The sequence below is a fragment of the Notamacropus eugenii genome, chromosome 5 (genome assembly GCF_028372415.1).
Source record: "Notamacropus eugenii isolate mMacEug1 chromosome 5, mMacEug1.pri_v2, whole genome shotgun sequence".
Classification (NCBI taxonomy): Eukaryota; Metazoa; Chordata; class Mammalia; order Diprotodontia; family Macropodidae; genus Notamacropus; species Notamacropus eugenii.
Window position 1 is genome coordinate 452,796,700 of NC_092876.1, and position 18,488 is coordinate 452,815,187.

At 35.9% G+C, this 18,488-nt stretch overlaps 1 protein-coding gene across 6 annotated transcripts in view; it reads right to left on the bottom strand.

The window, feature by feature from the left end:
• Positions 1 to 18,488, bottom strand: part of ZFX (zinc finger protein X-linked) — a 113,601-nt gene that overhangs the window by 6,778 nt on the left and 88,335 nt on the right. For all 6 annotated transcript variants that reach the window (XM_072615245.1, XM_072615247.1, XM_072615249.1 and 3 more), the window contains 3 exons: positions 1,428 to 1,577; positions 1,088 to 1,231; positions 372 to 506 (listed from right to left, as the gene is read on the bottom strand). In XM_072615245.1, coding sequence (XP_072471346.1) covers positions 372 to 506; positions 1,088 to 1,231; positions 1,428 to 1,577 — 429 coding nt within the window. The remainder of the gene's footprint in view (positions 1 to 371; positions 507 to 1,087; positions 1,232 to 1,427; positions 1,578 to 18,488) is intronic.

The following is an 18,488-nucleotide window of genomic DNA, read 5'->3' on the forward strand; positions in this document are numbered from 1 at the left end:
AGTTGTCAATTTAAAAAAACACATTACAGCATTTTGCCCCATGGAATCCCTTGTTGTCTCCCAAAATTGTAAAGCCACGGGGCAGATATTATCAAGATGGAAATTTTCAGCTTGGAAGTCTGTGTACTTCTTGCAGTACTTCCTTCTACGTAATATAGACATGAAGGAAATTCCTGTTAAAAATAGAGACAAAAAGTAGACTTTATAATCTTCCTCTATTCTTGCTGAAATTAAACAACCTTTATAGGCACTGGTATTTTAGCTTTCTGGGACTTACACCACAAAGAGGATTCTTTGAATGTGCAGATGTTTTAGAAAAAGCACCAGCTTTTTGTTGTTCCCAAGACTTGAAAAGTTTTCCTGTGACTTACCATAGGCCGCTGCCCACGCTATTGGCATGAAAGTTTTTATTTCAGTGTCATCAATTTGTTGTTCATGGGCCACTGCTGCATCTTCCTCACCAACAATCACTTCCATATAAACTTCATCAGCAATTTCTGCAACGTCTAAAAAATAAAGACACATGTATTAATAACATTTTTCCATAGGCAGATCTCTAAATATCTATAGCAAGGCAGGCTAAATATGGGACAAGAATAAGCACTGGAATGAAAATCTGAAGGCACAGGTTCTACTTCTCAATCACCGCCAACAGCTTGTCCTGTGCCTGAAGTGAAGTCACTTTGCTTCTCCAGACCTCAAGGAGCTGGACCGGATGACTACAGAGATCCTTTAGCTAGTATTAACACTGTATGAGGGTGACCATAACTAATGTCTCTTTCCTCCTCTATCAGTCTATGTGTCTAAATCAAAGATAATGACATTTTTTTTTCATTTTAATAGTTACTACATCCATAAAGAAAAAAAGTCAAATGACAATCATCACCTGGTCTTTTTATAGGTCTGCTACCCTCCGTAAAACCTTAGGCACACAAAGAAGTTTCATAGGGCACCTTTATTTTCTAGCTTTTAAAGTCACATAAGTTTTTCTACAACTACTGTTGCCATTACTATCAAATATCAAATGAATTTTAAAAGTCCTACAAATTATATAAAATTTTCTCCCACAAAAAGGCCACCTACTTACTTAGATCTTCATCTTCTTGCTGGGAGTCATTGACAGTCATGTAAACCATCTTTTCTCTTGGAACACGAATACTGCTACTCTGATCAAGTAGTCCAACTCCATGATCATTCTCAGGTTCGCTCTCCACAATATCCACTGTACCACCTAGTGGAAATGATCAGAGAACAAACAATTTATTTTCAAATTTCACATCTAATTAGTTATAGTATTACACTGGAATGTTTTGTTCAAAGCACTGTCCTTTCACTGAAACTATTTCATAGAAAAAAACATACAAAGACAGACAAGATTTAAGAAGTTGGGTTAAGATATATAGCATAAGGTAAGCATTTCATCTCACCTAAATCATCTTCTCCGGGATCAGCCTTAAAAATATAAACTTTGATGACTTCAGGACAAGTGCCATCTACTTTACACGGGTCGATTTCAGATTCAGCGTCCATGGTGATTTCAGAAGAGACATCGTGTTCTATCTTCCCAGCATCATCCACTACAAAGTACAATTGTAAAACAGGACAAGTAAAAAGTAGGTTTCAGTGAAACTGGTAATAAGAGAATCACAAATGGAAAAGATGTGGCTCTGTGGAAAACTGAAAATGGAAAAAAATACCTAGCCTACACACACACACACACACACACACACACACACACACACAAAATGGTAAATGTAACAAAAAAACTACTTTTGTAATAGTTAACACTAATACTACATACCCATCACAACTTGTTCATTTCTACAGAAAGAATGCAGCAATGAAGTGAGGAAAAACAAAACTATTTCCCTAAGTCTTATTCATAACCATTTGGTAAAACTTGCTTTTGACTATTATTAACAGGGCCTGAATAAAACATACTGTGGAAAATTAAATTGTTTACAATATTAAACAGTTAAACAAAATTCAGTTTATTAGAGTACAAGTAACATTAATATCATCATATAATATGGTACCAAAATTCTTTAGAGTCTTAACAAAAACCATGACAAAAGCACATTTATTTAGGTAAATTCTTGTTGTACTTAATATAAACCAAGTAAATAAAGACTGATCTTGTACAACATCTAAATAAAACATGAGAAAAAATATTCTTATGCATCACCATGGTATAAAGGGGACCATCAGTCTTCAAGGAGATCCTAGTGAATCATAGTCTAGAAAGGTTTCATGTATGGAGAAGAGATTGAGAATTTATACTCTGAAAAACACTAGCAAAATTCATAAATGCTATTCACCAGAAGACTGGCCATTAGGTGATAATTTGGCTTTAGGATTACAGGAATTCATAAAAAGCACGTGTGTTTTTCCTCAGTTATGAAGGATGTATGATCTCTGTTGTTGGAAGAAGAACTCACCCCAGTGAAATCAATGGCTCTTTGGAACTATTTAAGCAAATACGTTAGCTATAGTTATATAGTTAGTTACATATGCCAGAGGGAAAATCTGCTCAATTTTTAAAAAAATCATTGCCTTAGAGGCATATTGAACAAAGCTAAATATCATTTCCTAATTTGATGCGTTTGCCCACTTACTTTTAACTGATCTGAGATCTTTCCAATACCAGTGCTACAACTCCTTCCATCAGTACAAATCCATCCCTACCTTTGTATCCTACGAGATTCTCGTCCATGATCTTACCTAAATCCACTGCAGTCTTTTAATATTTTGTAGGTATCAGCAAAACCATTGAGAACAATCTGCTTGCTCCTGCCACTAGACTAAGCCATCTGTTTTTCCAGTCATATGTGTGGCGATTGTTTTCTACATCCTTTTGGCATGCAAGTCTCTGTTAGTGACAGGATGTAGCCTATTTATATACCTACCATGCGCTTCTCCACTGCCCTCTGCATCAGTTGCAATTCTGATTCCTTGCAGACAATAGTGCTCTATGATTTGCAGCTACATAGCAACAGCAGAAGAATACAGGTGCTCAAAATGTAAGCTTTTGCAACAAGAAGCAGCTTAAAATCACTGGAAACACCAAGCAATTTCCCAAATGCAATTCAACCTGTTTTCCTCTCTAACTCTAGACTCAGCTTACTCTTCTTCAGTTCCTGCCCAAGATGAATATAATGATAGAATTCAAGGGATATTTATCCAACTTCATATATAATCTGAGGAACATCGTTTCTTTATGAACCAATGGGCCAATTTCTTCTCATTGAAGAGAGAAGACCTACCGTATTCTGCGGCCTGATCAATCAGTATAGTGTCATCTTCTAACAAAAAGCACCTAGAAGACCTCGACAGGAGCACAGACTCTTCTCTTTGACCTCTACAAAGACAGAGCCAATATCTCTAGGGAATGTCTCCATCTTATGCCTCAGAGGGCCTTTAAGGTTGGCTTTTGCACTAGTTAAATGATCCACAATTAATACTAGTATTTTCTTTTTACTGTTATATGTGCGCACAATGACATTGCATGGTCGATGTGACCACCAAAATGATATGCTGTCAAGAGAGATCCCAGAACCCCATTGCCAACGCAGGCAATCTTGTGCAGTCAGCCGATATTCACGACCACTACCGCAGCTCCCAAAGAAGACTCACGGTGTGTCCGCACGCAGGAGCCTGGGAGTCTGAATGCAGATGGAAACAGACTATTTGCTCTCTTTTTCTTTTGTCGTTTTACTTCTTCTTTCTCGTGGTTCCTCCCATTGTTTCTAATTCTTCTTTATACCATGACTAATCTGAAAATATGTTTAATATGAATGAGCCTGCATCAGATTGCATGCCATCTTGGAGAAGGGGAAGGAAGGCAAGGGGGGGAAATTTAAAACTCAAAATCTTATGTAAGTAAATGTTGAAAACTAAAAAGAAATAATTTTTTTTTTTAAATTAACTTTGTAACAACTGGAATTATATTTTCAAAAAAAAAAACTGGAGGTGCACCCCCAGGTACTCAAAGTGTTCAGGGGAGACTCGATGACCTCTTAGGCCCCCAACTCTGGAATTCTATGAACCTAGGAAACAATACAAACAGATCTTGTACCTTCAGTCAGCTGCGTGAGACTATGAAGATGTGATCTTCGTAGATTTCTCCTATGTGTTATTTGGTTGGGTTGCGGCTTTACTTTAGGTTTCTTTATTGAGTTATATTAAGGTCCAAATGTGGTGAGGGGGACCACCCAACCTACAAAAGCACAGAGCTTGTCAATCTGTTTCATTTCAAGCCTATTTCCTGTCCTTCATCTAGTTTTGGTTTATAAACGTTTTGGTGATTATATGACTTTATATCTCACAACAAAAGCTTTTGGTAGGCTCATTTTCTCCTCTGCTACTTTCCATTCTTTTGTGAGATAAAACTCTTTAAAATCTCTCATCATTCTATTGATTCACTGATCCTACAGGATTACAGATCTAGAGCTAGGGCATTTTGCAGATGAGAAAAATGAGACTTAGGGGGCTTAATAACTTGTCCAGTGTCACACACAAGAGCAGTCCTACCCTCCTAATTGCTTTGTAATTGGGCTAGCCCCTCAAACCAAGCTAATGTGTCTCTCTAGTAAAGATATCAAATTATATGGCTGGCTGAGGTCGTTTCCAAGCCCTCCTGGCTTTCTTATGGCAACTACTTTATACCAACTGAGCTTCTCTGAGAAACAGAGAGATCACAGTTACTGTCCTTATTTTAATACATCTCCCATTTTTCAGAATCAACAACTTGCATATAAGAATAGTCAGAATTCTTCTATACAATGCTCCTTCCCTGTTCATTTCCCCCTCTAGTCTGTTCTAACTTTTATCTCTTCTCTAGCCAGCTGACAATCCAACAAAACACTGCCAGTTGATTCTGAAATGACCGTGTCAGTAACCAGTCATTCCCTTTCTGTTAAAATATAGCCAATTTCATTTTTTAAATGACAGTATTTAGTGCCTCTCATATACAGGGCCAGGAAATTATAATTTTCTTGAAAAAATTATCGAGGGTACACTGAAGCGTCTGAGAAACCCAGGCCTCGTGAATTTCAGGATTAAGAAAGACCAAAACATTTCCTAACACAGTTGTTGATGTCATAGAGTCCACCCTCATAACGAAGTCATCACGTGGGCATGCACGAGGTGACTTGGTCTGGAGGATCTTGCCAAGTTCTGCACGTATTTTTTCTCCCTCTCCGACCCCCAATAGCAGATACTGGTGTATAAGCTATAATTATTGCTGTCATCTTCTTATTACATTCATCATGAACAAATCAATTGGTGATATAACCAAGCACCTCATGAACATATTTCTTGGTGCCTTTGAGCATATGGTGAAAGTAATGCTTCATCACCTATCCAAGGAAAATTTGAAAAGTCCTTCCATTTAGTTCTAACTTCCCTGGGTCTTCTGGATTTGTTTAGAGCAAGAACATCAAAATGGATATATTTTAGTTCCTTTAACAGTTTATCAATTTGTTGGTTAGTGACAAAGATGCCATACTCAGCAGCATCAACTCTTAAATTAACGTTTGCAGACAGTCTAAAAACTTTATACCCCATAGGAGGTGGCACTTGAACTTACAAGGAAGCTAAGGATTCTACAGAATGAATTAAAGTTGAGGAGGGAATGCATTTCAGGAATGGGGGGATAGTCTGTACAAAGGAAGGGAGAGAGGAGATGAAATGCTAAATTTTGGAAACAGTAAGTGAACCAATATGGACAGAGCATAGCATTTGAAGGAAAGTAAATATGCACTAATGAGACTGGAAGGGTACCAGTATAAAGTCAAACAGAGGCTATGCCTCTGCCCAAATAGTAAAAATGATAATACTACAAAAGTTATTATAACTTTAATGCTATATCAATCAAATTACTTAAGAGATACTTTACAGAACTCAATAAAATAAAATTCATTTTGAAAAACAAAGTCTGGAATATCAAGGGAAATAATGAGAAGTAGAAATGAAGCAGGGAACAGCACTTTCAGACCTCAAACCATATTATAAAGCAGTAGTCATCAAAAAATTTTGTATTGGTTTAAAAATATGTCAAAAGAACAAACCAGACAAAGGAAAATCAGAAATAATGGAAATCAATGTTTGATAAACTGGAAAATGTAAATTACTTAGGAAAGAAAAATCTACTTGATAAATAAAACTCCTGGGGCAACTGGAGGTATTCTGGCAGAAATTAGGCTTCAATCAACAGCTTAAACCAAATTCTAAATGGCCACATGAACTTAATATTAAAAATTATACCATAGAAACTCGGAAGAGAAGCAGTTCATTTGCTTTCACAGCTATGGGTAAAAGATGTATTCTTAACCAAACAAGAAACAGAAAATTTAAAAAGAGAAGTTACATAAAAAGGGTGCCCCCCCACCCCTCACATACACACAGCCATTCCTTAATAGTTAAGTTGTTAAAGGATATATACATTTCAAGAGAAGAATTTCAAACTATTAACCATATAAAAGAACATTCAAAATCACTAATAAAAGAAATGTAAATCCAAACAACCTGAGGTTTTGACCTTACATGCACAGCAAACTGACAAAAATGGGAATTTTGCTCCATGTTGGAATTTGTTTTTTTATGTTCCTAGAGGCTATATGATGCTCCAGATGCATAGAAGTAAAGTTAGTTAGACTTATCCTTACAAATATCAATGAGAGTTATGTGGAAGATAAATGGAAAGACTGAAAAAACAATTACGTAGCTATTCCAAGTACGATCCACTGGACAGCTCCCTCCAAGTCAGCATCATTCATTCATGACTATGCTTTGAGTACAGCCATACAGCCAGTTTTGAATCCACCTAATTGCACATCAGGCCACATTTGCACAAAATCACACATTTTGTCCACAAAGAGATCAGGAAAGACTAGCTAATGCTTTCCTAAAACTTTCATAAACTAACTAACCTACAGAATGTGTGGTAAACCTGTCAAAAAAGGAAATCAGATTAGTATGGCATGATCTGATATGGATGAAATCATGATCACTACTTCCTTTTCGAGTCTGATAACATTCAAATTTTTGTCAGGAATCAGTTATCTTTACCAGTTTCTCATTTATGGACTCATTTGGGGGGAGGGAAGAAAATGGAGACAATCTTTATCCTCTCCAGTCTGTAACTCTATAATCAAAGATCATGCAGTGGTGGCTCAGCAATTACACCTTCTAGTTCTCTCAGGTTACTACCCTTAAAAGTACTCAGACCTGGGTAGGGCTAACTAGTATTAGCCCTAAGCTATCTGCTAGCCCTGCTGGTGAACTCGTACTTCAAAGTAGCTTTACAAGGAAAACTTTTTTCAACTGAAAAACATAATTATCCTAGAATTTTCAGAGCCTACTTACAGATGGACAAAGTCATTTTTTTCCTAATTTTTCCAAAATAATTTTTATACCTTCAGTGAAAGAGTATTTGCAAATCAGAGGCTTACCTGAGGATAGTAAAGCTCCTCTCTCACCAGACAACGACTAAGGGCTTGATCTAAGAACATCGGGTAATATTTTCCTCATCTTTTGTTCCTGCCAAAGTCAATCCACTCACTGAAGCAGGGTTTTATCCAGAATGCCAACGTTATCACAAAGGGCGTGTCACAGATGCTACATTAAATACTGCTTCTGCTGAAATTCTCACAAAACACAAACATGAGGGGGAAATCATGACTCTTGCCCGGGGACCAGAGTTCAAGTACTACCACCAGTACAGCCTTCTGCAAGTCTCAGTTTCCCAAAGCATCCATCTCCTCATCGATGAGGCAAAGGATATGATGGTGGGGTCTGAGGTCCCTTTTGGGTCACATCTATGCTTCTATGGATAGTCTTGGGAAAACTGTTGCCTAGTATTCTCTCTAAAGAAGTATAATTTTTCTAATTGTAATTGAGAGAATTCATATGTGGCAGCTTATGCCTTCACAAAATACACACTCACATATACTTAGAACTCACACCACATCAACAAAAGTAATGTAGCATTTATAGTTTGATGCTAACTAGAAGGTTAAGGTGGAATATCACTGTATTAACAACACAGAAATAACATAATATTTTAATGATTCTAAGAAGTCAATGGACACTAAAAATGAGAACCCATTCAAGTCCTCTGTTTCACACCATCTATAACAAGATTCCTGTCAATAGCTACTACTATATTAACAAATAATTCCTGTCCCTAATAATAAGATCTTAAGTCTGCAAAAAAGGATAAAAATTATAAAATATACTCTGTATCCTAAGGCAAATTAGCATGCTTTAGAAAGATTTCCATCAAGAACCATTATAATTGAGAGATTTAGGTTAATTAAAATATTAAATAATGTTCAGTTTTCTGGATGTCTCATTTATACAGAACACCCCAGCAGTCCTACTTTCTGAAAAATAAGGTATCATTTTAATAGGAATGAGCTGCTTAGATCTCTTCTTATCCTAAAAGTCTAAATTACAATACAGTTTGAAGTTCTGAAGGTACTTCTCCACATTGCTAAGTAAGTAAATACATTTACTAGGAACTACATAGATTAAAAAAATAAACAAACCTTGTTATCTTCAAGGGAACAAATCTCAATTATTAACTCAGTATATCTGTGGAAAACACACTAACTAGAATCAGAGGTAAACTACAGAATTTATTTCTTTTCCTACTGAATGGGCGTTACAGGGAAAATTTCCTAAAAGCTAAAGGGTCAGGGAATCCTTTACCTAAATGGCGCCTAATACTCCTTCCAAATCTATCTTAGGCTATGAAACGATTCACTTAACCGTATTATGCCAACAGATTAAAGAGTTTTATCCATTAAGTTCCAAATTATTCCATTTTATTATTCCAATATTATTATTCCATCCATGAATTTTCAAGCTTATCACTTTAATGCCAAATATCCACTATATTTTACATTAATTTGATTTACACACATATATCCTAATAGGAGAACACATTTCAATTTACATGAGACCACATTACAATTTAGTTTCAGGACAACTTCTACCAAATCAAATCTGGATTTATAATCACAATTGGTAACAGTCAAAATCTCAACTTTCCCAATTTTCCCAAATTCCCAATTCTCCATTAGCTGCTAAGCATCTCAAACTAGAGCTCAATGCTTTCAGTTAACTCACTTTCAAAAATTCATAGTGACACTGTCACATTCACATTCTACTCTTTTGGGTCCCATGAAGTTCTAAAAATTGGAGAGTACCCTTCTAATAGTCTTTTAAGGACTTAGTACATGACATTCTGGAACTTTTTACAAGTCCTCGAAATTAGTGACTTAATGTCTGACACCTCCTGTCCAATCCCTTTGTGCAAGGTTAAAAACCTCCAATTAATGTCACTGAAGAAATGAAAACTGCCTAGATCTTTATAAATTGCTTCATTAACAACAATACAACTTTTCTGCAGTCCCTAATTAATTTATCCCACAGAATGCAGAAGTATACTGCATTAATAAAAGCATGGCCTTAAAAATTACAGGAATAAGTTATCTATATTGTCTGGAGAAATTAAAAAAACCTTCAGAAACTATGCAAAAACAAGTTATCAATAAAGAACTTTTTCAAAAACTCAAAAACCTCACAAATTCTGGGAAAAGGAAAAGCATGGGAAAGAAAATTTAGTTCAAGTAAACGACAATAAAAGTTCTATATAACTTGAAGTATCAACTTGCCCTAGGAAAGTACTGTTAAGACAAATTCTCACAAATTGATCTAGGAAGATTAGGCTCTTCCCTGTGAGAAACTTCACACAAAACACAATATTCCTAAAAACAAGGTTCCATTTTCATCTCACATTTCTGAAACTGATAAAGATAACAAAAGGGGGAAATGAAGTCAATTGTGGGAGAGGTTTTGAGATGAAAGGCACAAAGGTGATATACTTAGCAGAGGTGCCTGGGCAGTATGTAGATTTATTTTTTGTTTCACTATACTTATTTGTTCTAGAGAAAGGTTTTTTGGGGAGTGGGTAGGGTGGGAATAGGTGGGTAGTTATAGAGATGCCAAAGGAAGCTAAATTGATCTCCCAAAAAACTCTGAAGTAACTTCCAATCAATGAAGTTACAGAATTTTGGGGTATCCTCCAATAAGCACATACTATTCTTCCTAAATGTACTCATAAAGTTTTCAGTTCATTTATAGCAACTTATTTATACTAATAAGAATTCTTATTCCTGTTCTCAAATCCAAAAAAAGAAACAAATGGCAGACTGATCATGAATGACATGTAGGTAGGTATCCTTTTCAAAAACTTTCTGGAATAAAACCACTGGCTGCCAATAAGCAGAATCAAGGGTCTTACTAATTTGTTTGACTGTGTTTTGATAAACATTGAACAACTTCATGATACTAAAACCTCTATATACCAAATATAGTTTTATTTATGAAAAAAATCTTGATTTCTTATGCATGGTAAACTACAGAATTTATTTCTTTTCCTACTGAATGGGCGTTACAGGGAAAATTTCCTAAAAGCTAAAGGGTCAGGGAATCCTTTACCTAAATGGCGCCTAATACTCCTTCCAAATCTATCTTAGGCTATGAAACGATTCACTTAACCGTATTATGCCAACAGATTAAAGAGTTTTATCCATTAAGTTCCAAAACTAACAGAGAAACAAGACTGAAGTACCAAAAGCTATTGAGAATTAAAGATCAATCAGAGGTGAGCATAAAGCGGTTCTGAAGTTAAAAAGAGGGGATATGGGATGTGACTTACATACCATTTTCCAGGTATCCTATAAAGAAAAATATGCTACCAGAATCCCCAGGATCCTTCTATTAGCGCTGATAATGGAATGAGATCTGTCATAAACCTTCTTTGCTAAAAACTATCCACAAATCCTTTTAATTTTTTAATTAACTTTTGTCAAATGTTTTAGAAAATGCCCCAGTCTGTTTTGTGATAATACTAAAAGACAAAAGTGGCATACTAATAAAAAGTGTTTTTATTTCCAGGCATAGCTGCCCCGCCCCCCCTTTACGTAAATCAAATCTATAAAACCTTGGCTTCGCAAAACATAAACTAGAATGTCATGATTTCTTTTATAAAAAGATTCATGACACTATTTCCTTAAATAAATGTCTTCCATTTTAAATATAAAAATTCAACTTACATATACCTTTTTGGAAACAATTGTATTTGACTGCAGTCTTCTCCATATATATCTATATCTATCTGTATATATTTATATGTGTATATGCACACACACATAGCTAGAATTTAAGGTGTGCAAAGTTCTTTAACATATTTTATCTCATTTTGATCCTTACAAAAACCCTGTGAAGTAGGCATTACTATTATTAGCCAGCCTCCCTCCACTCCCATTTTACAGATGAGGAAACTGGGTGAGAGAAATTCATAATTTGTCCAGGATCACACAGTTAGTAAAATGTCTGGTGTGGGATTCAAAATCAGGTCTTCTTAGCTCTAAACCCAGTGCTCTATCAATTCACCAAGATGTCTTTATATAGTTCTTAAAGTGACAATTTTGGGAGAAGAAAGTAATGCACTGGTTTGATAGAAATTAGATTTAGAATGCATTTTACCCACACACAACACAAAATAATCCAAATGAATTATTTGTCCTAAAAAAAGAAAAGATGACATAATAAAGAAATTAGGGAACAAAAGAGGTATGTACGCTTTACTACCATGGCTATGGGAGTATATTCTTCAACAAAGGGCAGAAGTGATCAAAAAGGTGAAAATAAGACAATTTTGATTAAATAAAATTTAAAAGCCTTTTTGCATGAACAAAATCAATTTGCTAGAAGAGATGTTGTGGGGAGGGAAATCTCTGCATTAGATACCTGGGAAAAGTCATATAAAGAGCTGACACAGAGAGATATACAGAGAACTGATATAAATGTGCAAGATCAAGTGCCATTCTCCAATAAATGTGGCCAGTAATTATGAACGGCTTCAAATGAAAAAATGCAAATTATCAACAACCATATGAAAGTCTGCTCCAAATCCCAAATAACACAAAACACAAGTAACACAAAAACAACTGAGTTTTACTTCAGACCCATAAAAATGGTCAAAATAATTAAGACCAGGAATAATGATGTTGAAGGGGCTATAGGAAGACAGACACACTAATATATTGCTGGTAGATTTGAACTGATTGAACCATTCTGGAAAGCAATTTGGAATTATCTGAGGAAAGTCACTAACTAAATAACTGACTTTTGGTCTATCGAACACTACTGTATAAACGTCACAAGCAGCTCAATATTATAAACAACAAAATATTCATAGCTGCACTCTTGGTGGTAACAAAAATATTACAACTAAAATGAGACTAATCATTTGGGAAATGACTTTAAAAAGTGGCATAAAAATGTGTGTTAATATTTTAAAAATTCAAAGAAGAGACTCGAAGTGATACAGACTAAAGAAGAGCAAGAGAATAAAGTAATATTATAATAATGTTAAATTGTAACACTAAAAAAAGTTGAACTTAAGTGAACTGTAATAAACAATCCTAGAAAAATGATACAAAAATATCATTTTCCTCCTTTCCCTAGAGAGGTAGAGACTGTCACACCCAGTTGCTAGGTAGAATATTCTTTGTTAGAAGGAAGGAAGGATTCAATGGGGCTGAGAGGACAGATATAAAAAGAATAACTGGATTAAAAACAAAACAGCAAGCATTTTATATTTTTAAAAAGTGGTCAGAGGCATTTAAAATACATGAAGTTATTCTGTTTTAGAATGTCATTTCATTTATTACAACCTTTTCTATAGAATATGGTTATTAATAATTTTGTAAAGTTTCAGTAAAGGGGGGGAGGGAAGGCAGTATTTTAACAATACATGCACTAACAGTGGCTGCATGCCCAAATCTCAAAATACATATATTTGTGAGAATGGCAGAAGATATTTAAATGGAAATGGAACAATCCATCTTTTCTTCTATATTTATTTGTGAAACCTAAGTTTTAATTACCAAGGCCCAGAAAACAATAAAATGGTTTTCCAAATGAAATCCAAGAATTTTAGAATTGTTCAATTTGAAAAATGTCACCAGAAGTAGTTATTAAATGAATATTATAGCTATTGCCTATATCCAGAGTATAAGCTACTTTATACTTCACGGAGAGAAGAAATAGGTTAACAAGTTTCTCCTAAAGACAAATACCATCCATTAGGAAACCATAAAAAATATTTTAAAGTATTATTTGAACAAAATAGGATAAAATTTATAAGTCATTCTATTTGAGAATAATGGCCATGTCTACTGATAGCTACACATCTACAAACCATCAAGAATCAAGTTTGAAACAAGAGAACCACTCAGAAAGAAAATGAAATATATGACTCAGATTTGGAAAAACTAACCTAACACTTTAAACAACAGAAAATAGTATAATATTTTCCTAAGGATGTTAGCATTAGTTTAGAAACTAGCAATATACTTCATATAGCAATTACCGAGCACCTCCAGTCCAAACCTAATTAACCTTGGCAGTTTTCTGATGTGGTCACAGCAGTCGCGCTGTAAAATGGAATTCAATGGTGGTTAAAATCTACTCTATGATCTTGTCCTCAGATTCAGAAATTTCCTAGGGTACACCACAGCATAAATACCTGAAGTCTTCCCTAATGCAGACATATACCTACTACTACCAACAGGAATGAAATAAAATCAGATCAACCTTTACAGAGTTGTGAGTAGGTATGTTTGTTGGGGGAAGAAGATGAGGATGATGATGATAAAGCACTGTTTATTCAGGCTGAAGTACACTAGCAGTAGGTTGACACAGCTGGGGAGAGACTGCTGAGGATGTGCCTGTAATTCTACTCCAGAATTAAGAATGGTGTTCAGGGAATTTAACTGAGGACACTGTATGGCTGCTAGTATCCCAACAGTTTGAGTATTACTTTGGAGCATGAGATGAAGGGAGAACTCGTGGCTCTGGAACATGCCTGGAGCTAGGCATGTCACCTTGAAGGATTCAGGTGCTGATCAAATTTCCAGGAGAAGTGTGTATTCTACTTGTAGGGAACAGTAGCTAAGAAATGATTCTGGTCTCTTTTTTTTTTCCTCTTCAGAAGCACCAGAAGTTGCTAGTGCAAACCATCAGAGGAGGAAACCCTGACTATGGTACAAGCCTCCACATCTGATGACGCCATGCTTTTATCCGGGATTAGAAACCTGTTTCCAATGCAAGAGATAAAACAGAAGGCATTAGCCCCCAACAAGGGTATTTCATAACATCAGTCACCTCTGACAAAAATGGGAAGGAGTTATCTGAACGGTAGTCATGTCTCTCCTCCCAGCTCTGCCGATTACCAGCACGGAAATTAAATGAACAGATGACTGGACAAGCAACTAAGAAAACAAATTTGGCTCTTTGTTTACACAAACTGCTAAGAGATAATTGGTTAGTCAATGTCATACTTCCACCTCTGCCCAAAAAAACCATTGTTTTAGTAATCAGGTTAATTTTCCATGGAAATTAAAGAAATCCAAAAAGAAAAGCTTGAAAAAAATGAATTCTGAATATTCACACTGATGCAATCTCCTAGGAAACTAATCTGTTCCAAGAAACCTATTCTAATTTAACAGCTGACAGATAAAATAACGATTGCCAGTGGCAACGATTCTTTTCAAAGGGAGAGCTACACTTGAATATTTCTTCTGATCAATATAATGCTTAAAATTTTTTTCAAAGTAATTACTGCACCCTTTCCATTTAAAAGAACAGGATCCAGAAAGAGATTTACTCCAAAAGTATTCCAAAATTTCAAAGAATACGGGATTAAAGTCAAGAATACAAATACCAATTAAGATTACAGAAGGAAAAAGAAAACAGCGTCATCAAATAATAAAAAGGAGCCAGGAAACAAAATAAAATCAAGATATAAAGAGATTTGGTTGGATACCTGAAGTGATTTTTCTCAGTTTAACTATGAATGAAAATAGGCATCTTTTCAAAACACACAGTTCTAAGAGGCAAACTAGGTAATTGAGAATTTAAGTTGTTATACTGAATACATATAAATGGATATAGCACAATTACCAATACCTGTACTTCAAGAACCCATAAATCGTTGGTGTGGGTATTATCTTCAATGACTCCAATCATAACCCTTCTGAAAATGTCATATACAGTACAGGAAAGCTGCTATGGCCAAAAAAAATTCACTGCCCTGTGACTACCATGGCGACAAGTCTCTCTAAACTTACCAACACTGTTCCTGTAACAGAAAACATACACAATCCATCACCAGGCCCACACTGAAAGGCTTTAGTAACCACCACAGCCTCTACTATTCTAGCACAGCCCTTGAGAATCCAGGGTGATCATGGGAGAATAACTTTAACAGGCCAGAAACTTCAAGTATCAAGTTGGATAATGTGGGCTCAAATCCTAGTTCTATGACTTACTATTATTTTCTGTAATTCAGTCATTTTTCAGACATGTCCAACCCTGCAGGACCACATTTGGGTTTTTCTTGGCAAAGTTGCTGGAGTGGTTTGCCATTTCCTTCTCCAGCTCTTTTAACAGTTGAAGAAACTGAGGCAAACAGGATTGAGTGACTTGCCCAGGGTCACACAGCTAAAAAAGTGAGGTCAGAAGAGTATTCCTGACTCCAGGCTCGGTACTCCATCCACTCTGCCACCTAGCTGCCCACTTACCACTACTACACGTAAGATAATCGGAAGTCATTTACTTCACCATGATCTTTAAGTTTCCTTCCAAGGCATAACAACAAAGTAAAAAAAGCAATTTTTTTAAAGCAAAGGAAAATAAATTATCTATGGATTCTATTTAGGAAATTATGTTGATAAGTATTCTTAAAGAGATAAAAAAAAGGGAGGAGGATAGTGTGGATAGGAGGATAGCAGAAAGAATACTGGCTTGGCCATTTCCCATTTTTGTGATGTCATTTAACTTTCATGGGCCCTGGTGTGCCTCTAGAGGGGCCTCTAAAGTCCTCTTCCAGCCGGAGGTTAGTTATTTAGAACTTTACAGTATATTTTTGACAAAGTTCCTTCCATACCGACGGCTTAGGGGAAAAAATACCATGGGATTGTTTTGTTCTGTCACTTAACAGGGAACTGGTTTAAAGACAGGAAAACAAGGAAGAGTTAAGTGGGCATGTCTCTGGAAGAAGCGTTAACAGTGAGGTCTCCTAGGGATTGGTGGCAAACCTAGCTGAACATTTTTTATAAATAATCTGAAAGACAGGGTTAGGTACCCTGTGAACTCACCAAAGTCAGAGGCCTGAAAGAATCAAATCAATAGATTTAAAAAGCTGGAAGACTTTTAAAAAATCTCCATGTCAAGAAAAAAGGAAGCAAATGAGTATGTACATAGTTTTAGGGGAAAATAGCCTGCTATGCTTTGGATATGGACTTTTAGTTATCCTTTATGACCAACAGATGGTATCTCCAAAAAAAGCTATTCCTGTAGACATCAGTCAAGCAACATTTTGACTCCACAGGTTTAAGAAATATGCTACTACAGGCTTAAGAAAAATCAACAAAATCATGGGGATCACTAGGAGAGGCAATGGAAACCAAATAAAAATAAATCTGCAACATTTTGTTCAAATTTTTATGACCCACACTTGCATTACCAGATCACAAAATATAGGATTTGAGAGAGTTGATATGGTAGAAGAAAGAAAACTGAAATGATAAAAAAATGGTTTTGGGAAAGGGAAGTTCTCATGAGAAAAGATTAAAAATTTGGGTTTTTCACTCTGGAAAGATAAGACTGACCTGGATTATTACGGGGGGCAATAAAATCCTGAATACTATTTATTAATCTAACTGAAACAGCTGGATGATATTACAGAGGGCTGGGTTTAGAGTCAGGCGCATCACTACATGTCTGGCCCTGGGCATACCATACCATCTCGCTCAGCCTCAGTTTCTCCATCTATTAAGTGGAGATAATAATAGCCTGGTTATCTTGAGGATTAAATAAGAAAATAGATGCAAAACCATTTGTAAAGCTTAACGCACTACAAAAATAGCTATCATTAATATGGTAAAAATGGATTCAATGTTTGTCAAATTCTAGTTTCCCGGAATTAGGAAGTACATCATCCAGCTTTAAAAAGGTCAATCTAACACATAAAAAAGGAAGCCTCTGATCTTTTGCTCTTTACCTATTTCTTATTTGGAAATTACATTCACTAACATTGCTTCAACTACCACCTGAAAAGAAGTAACTTTCAATTCTCTTTTGAGAACTGACATTTCTTCTGAGCTCTAGACCAACACTGCCAACAGCTTATGTGCAACAGCTCTGTTTAACTGCCCCACTGCCACCCTAAACAAGGCCATAAACACTCTCCTTTGTTGAACTTTAATTTAGCAATTTTTTTGATACCCGTAAAGTACTGTGCTAAGGTGTTAGGAATATAGAAACTGAAATAATTTATTCTCAAGGAGCTTACATACTATTAGAAATCTGGGGTTGAATACTTTGTACCCAAAATTAGTAAAACACAAGGAAGACTGAGGAAAGTGAGAGTACCAACAACTGGGGAAGTCCAGAGAAGTCTTCATGGAAGTGATGAGTTTATTAATTCTGTCTGCAGCACTGCTATTTTTATCCACGTTTCCATATTCAAACCCTTGGAACTCATCCATCTTCACCACTTCTCATATATATAATCAGTTCCCAAGTCCTGCCAATTACACCTCTGCACTCAAATTTCCATCTGTCTCCTCTCCATCCTCACTACCACCACCTCAGTCCTGGCTCTTATTACAACTAATAGCCTAACAGTTCCTTGTCAACTCTCCTCCTCTTCCAATACCGTATTTTATTGCCATACTAATGATCATGCAGAGTTCATAATCATGTCACTGTGTACTAAGAAAAATCTTCAGTGGTTCCCTGCTGCCTATGGGACAAAATTCTAACCCCATAGCCTACTACAATGGCTAAACCACTCTACTCAAGAATTAGAATTTGAGGGTCTGAGTTCTGGCTCTGGTACTTTCTAGCTGCTTGTGGCCAAGGCACTTAATACCTCTCAACATCATAACATCTATAATATGTAAATAATATTTATACTACCGCCACCACAGAGCTGTTTTAGAAAAAGCACTTCGTAAATGTTAACATTTCTTGAACTGTATAGTTTATAAAAATGCAAGTAATTACAGGATTATAGACTTAGAGTTGGAAAAAGACCTACGATCTTCATCTGGTCCAACTCTCTCATTTTATAGATGAAGAAACAAAGGTTTAGATAGGAGAAGAGAAAGGATCCTAAAACTGTAGTCAGACAAAAAAATCTAAAGGCTACAGCTGTCACCATGATGCTGGCCCTAAGGATTTTGTGGCCTGACTGTGATATGTATTTAAAGCCGTACATTCTACTAACAATGGACTATCTGCCCGCTGAACATTCTGTGCATGACCCAAATCTCTCTCTTTGCTCATACTCCTTCCTGTGCCCACCACCCACAACCCCACTTTTACCTGTTGAATTCCTACCTGTC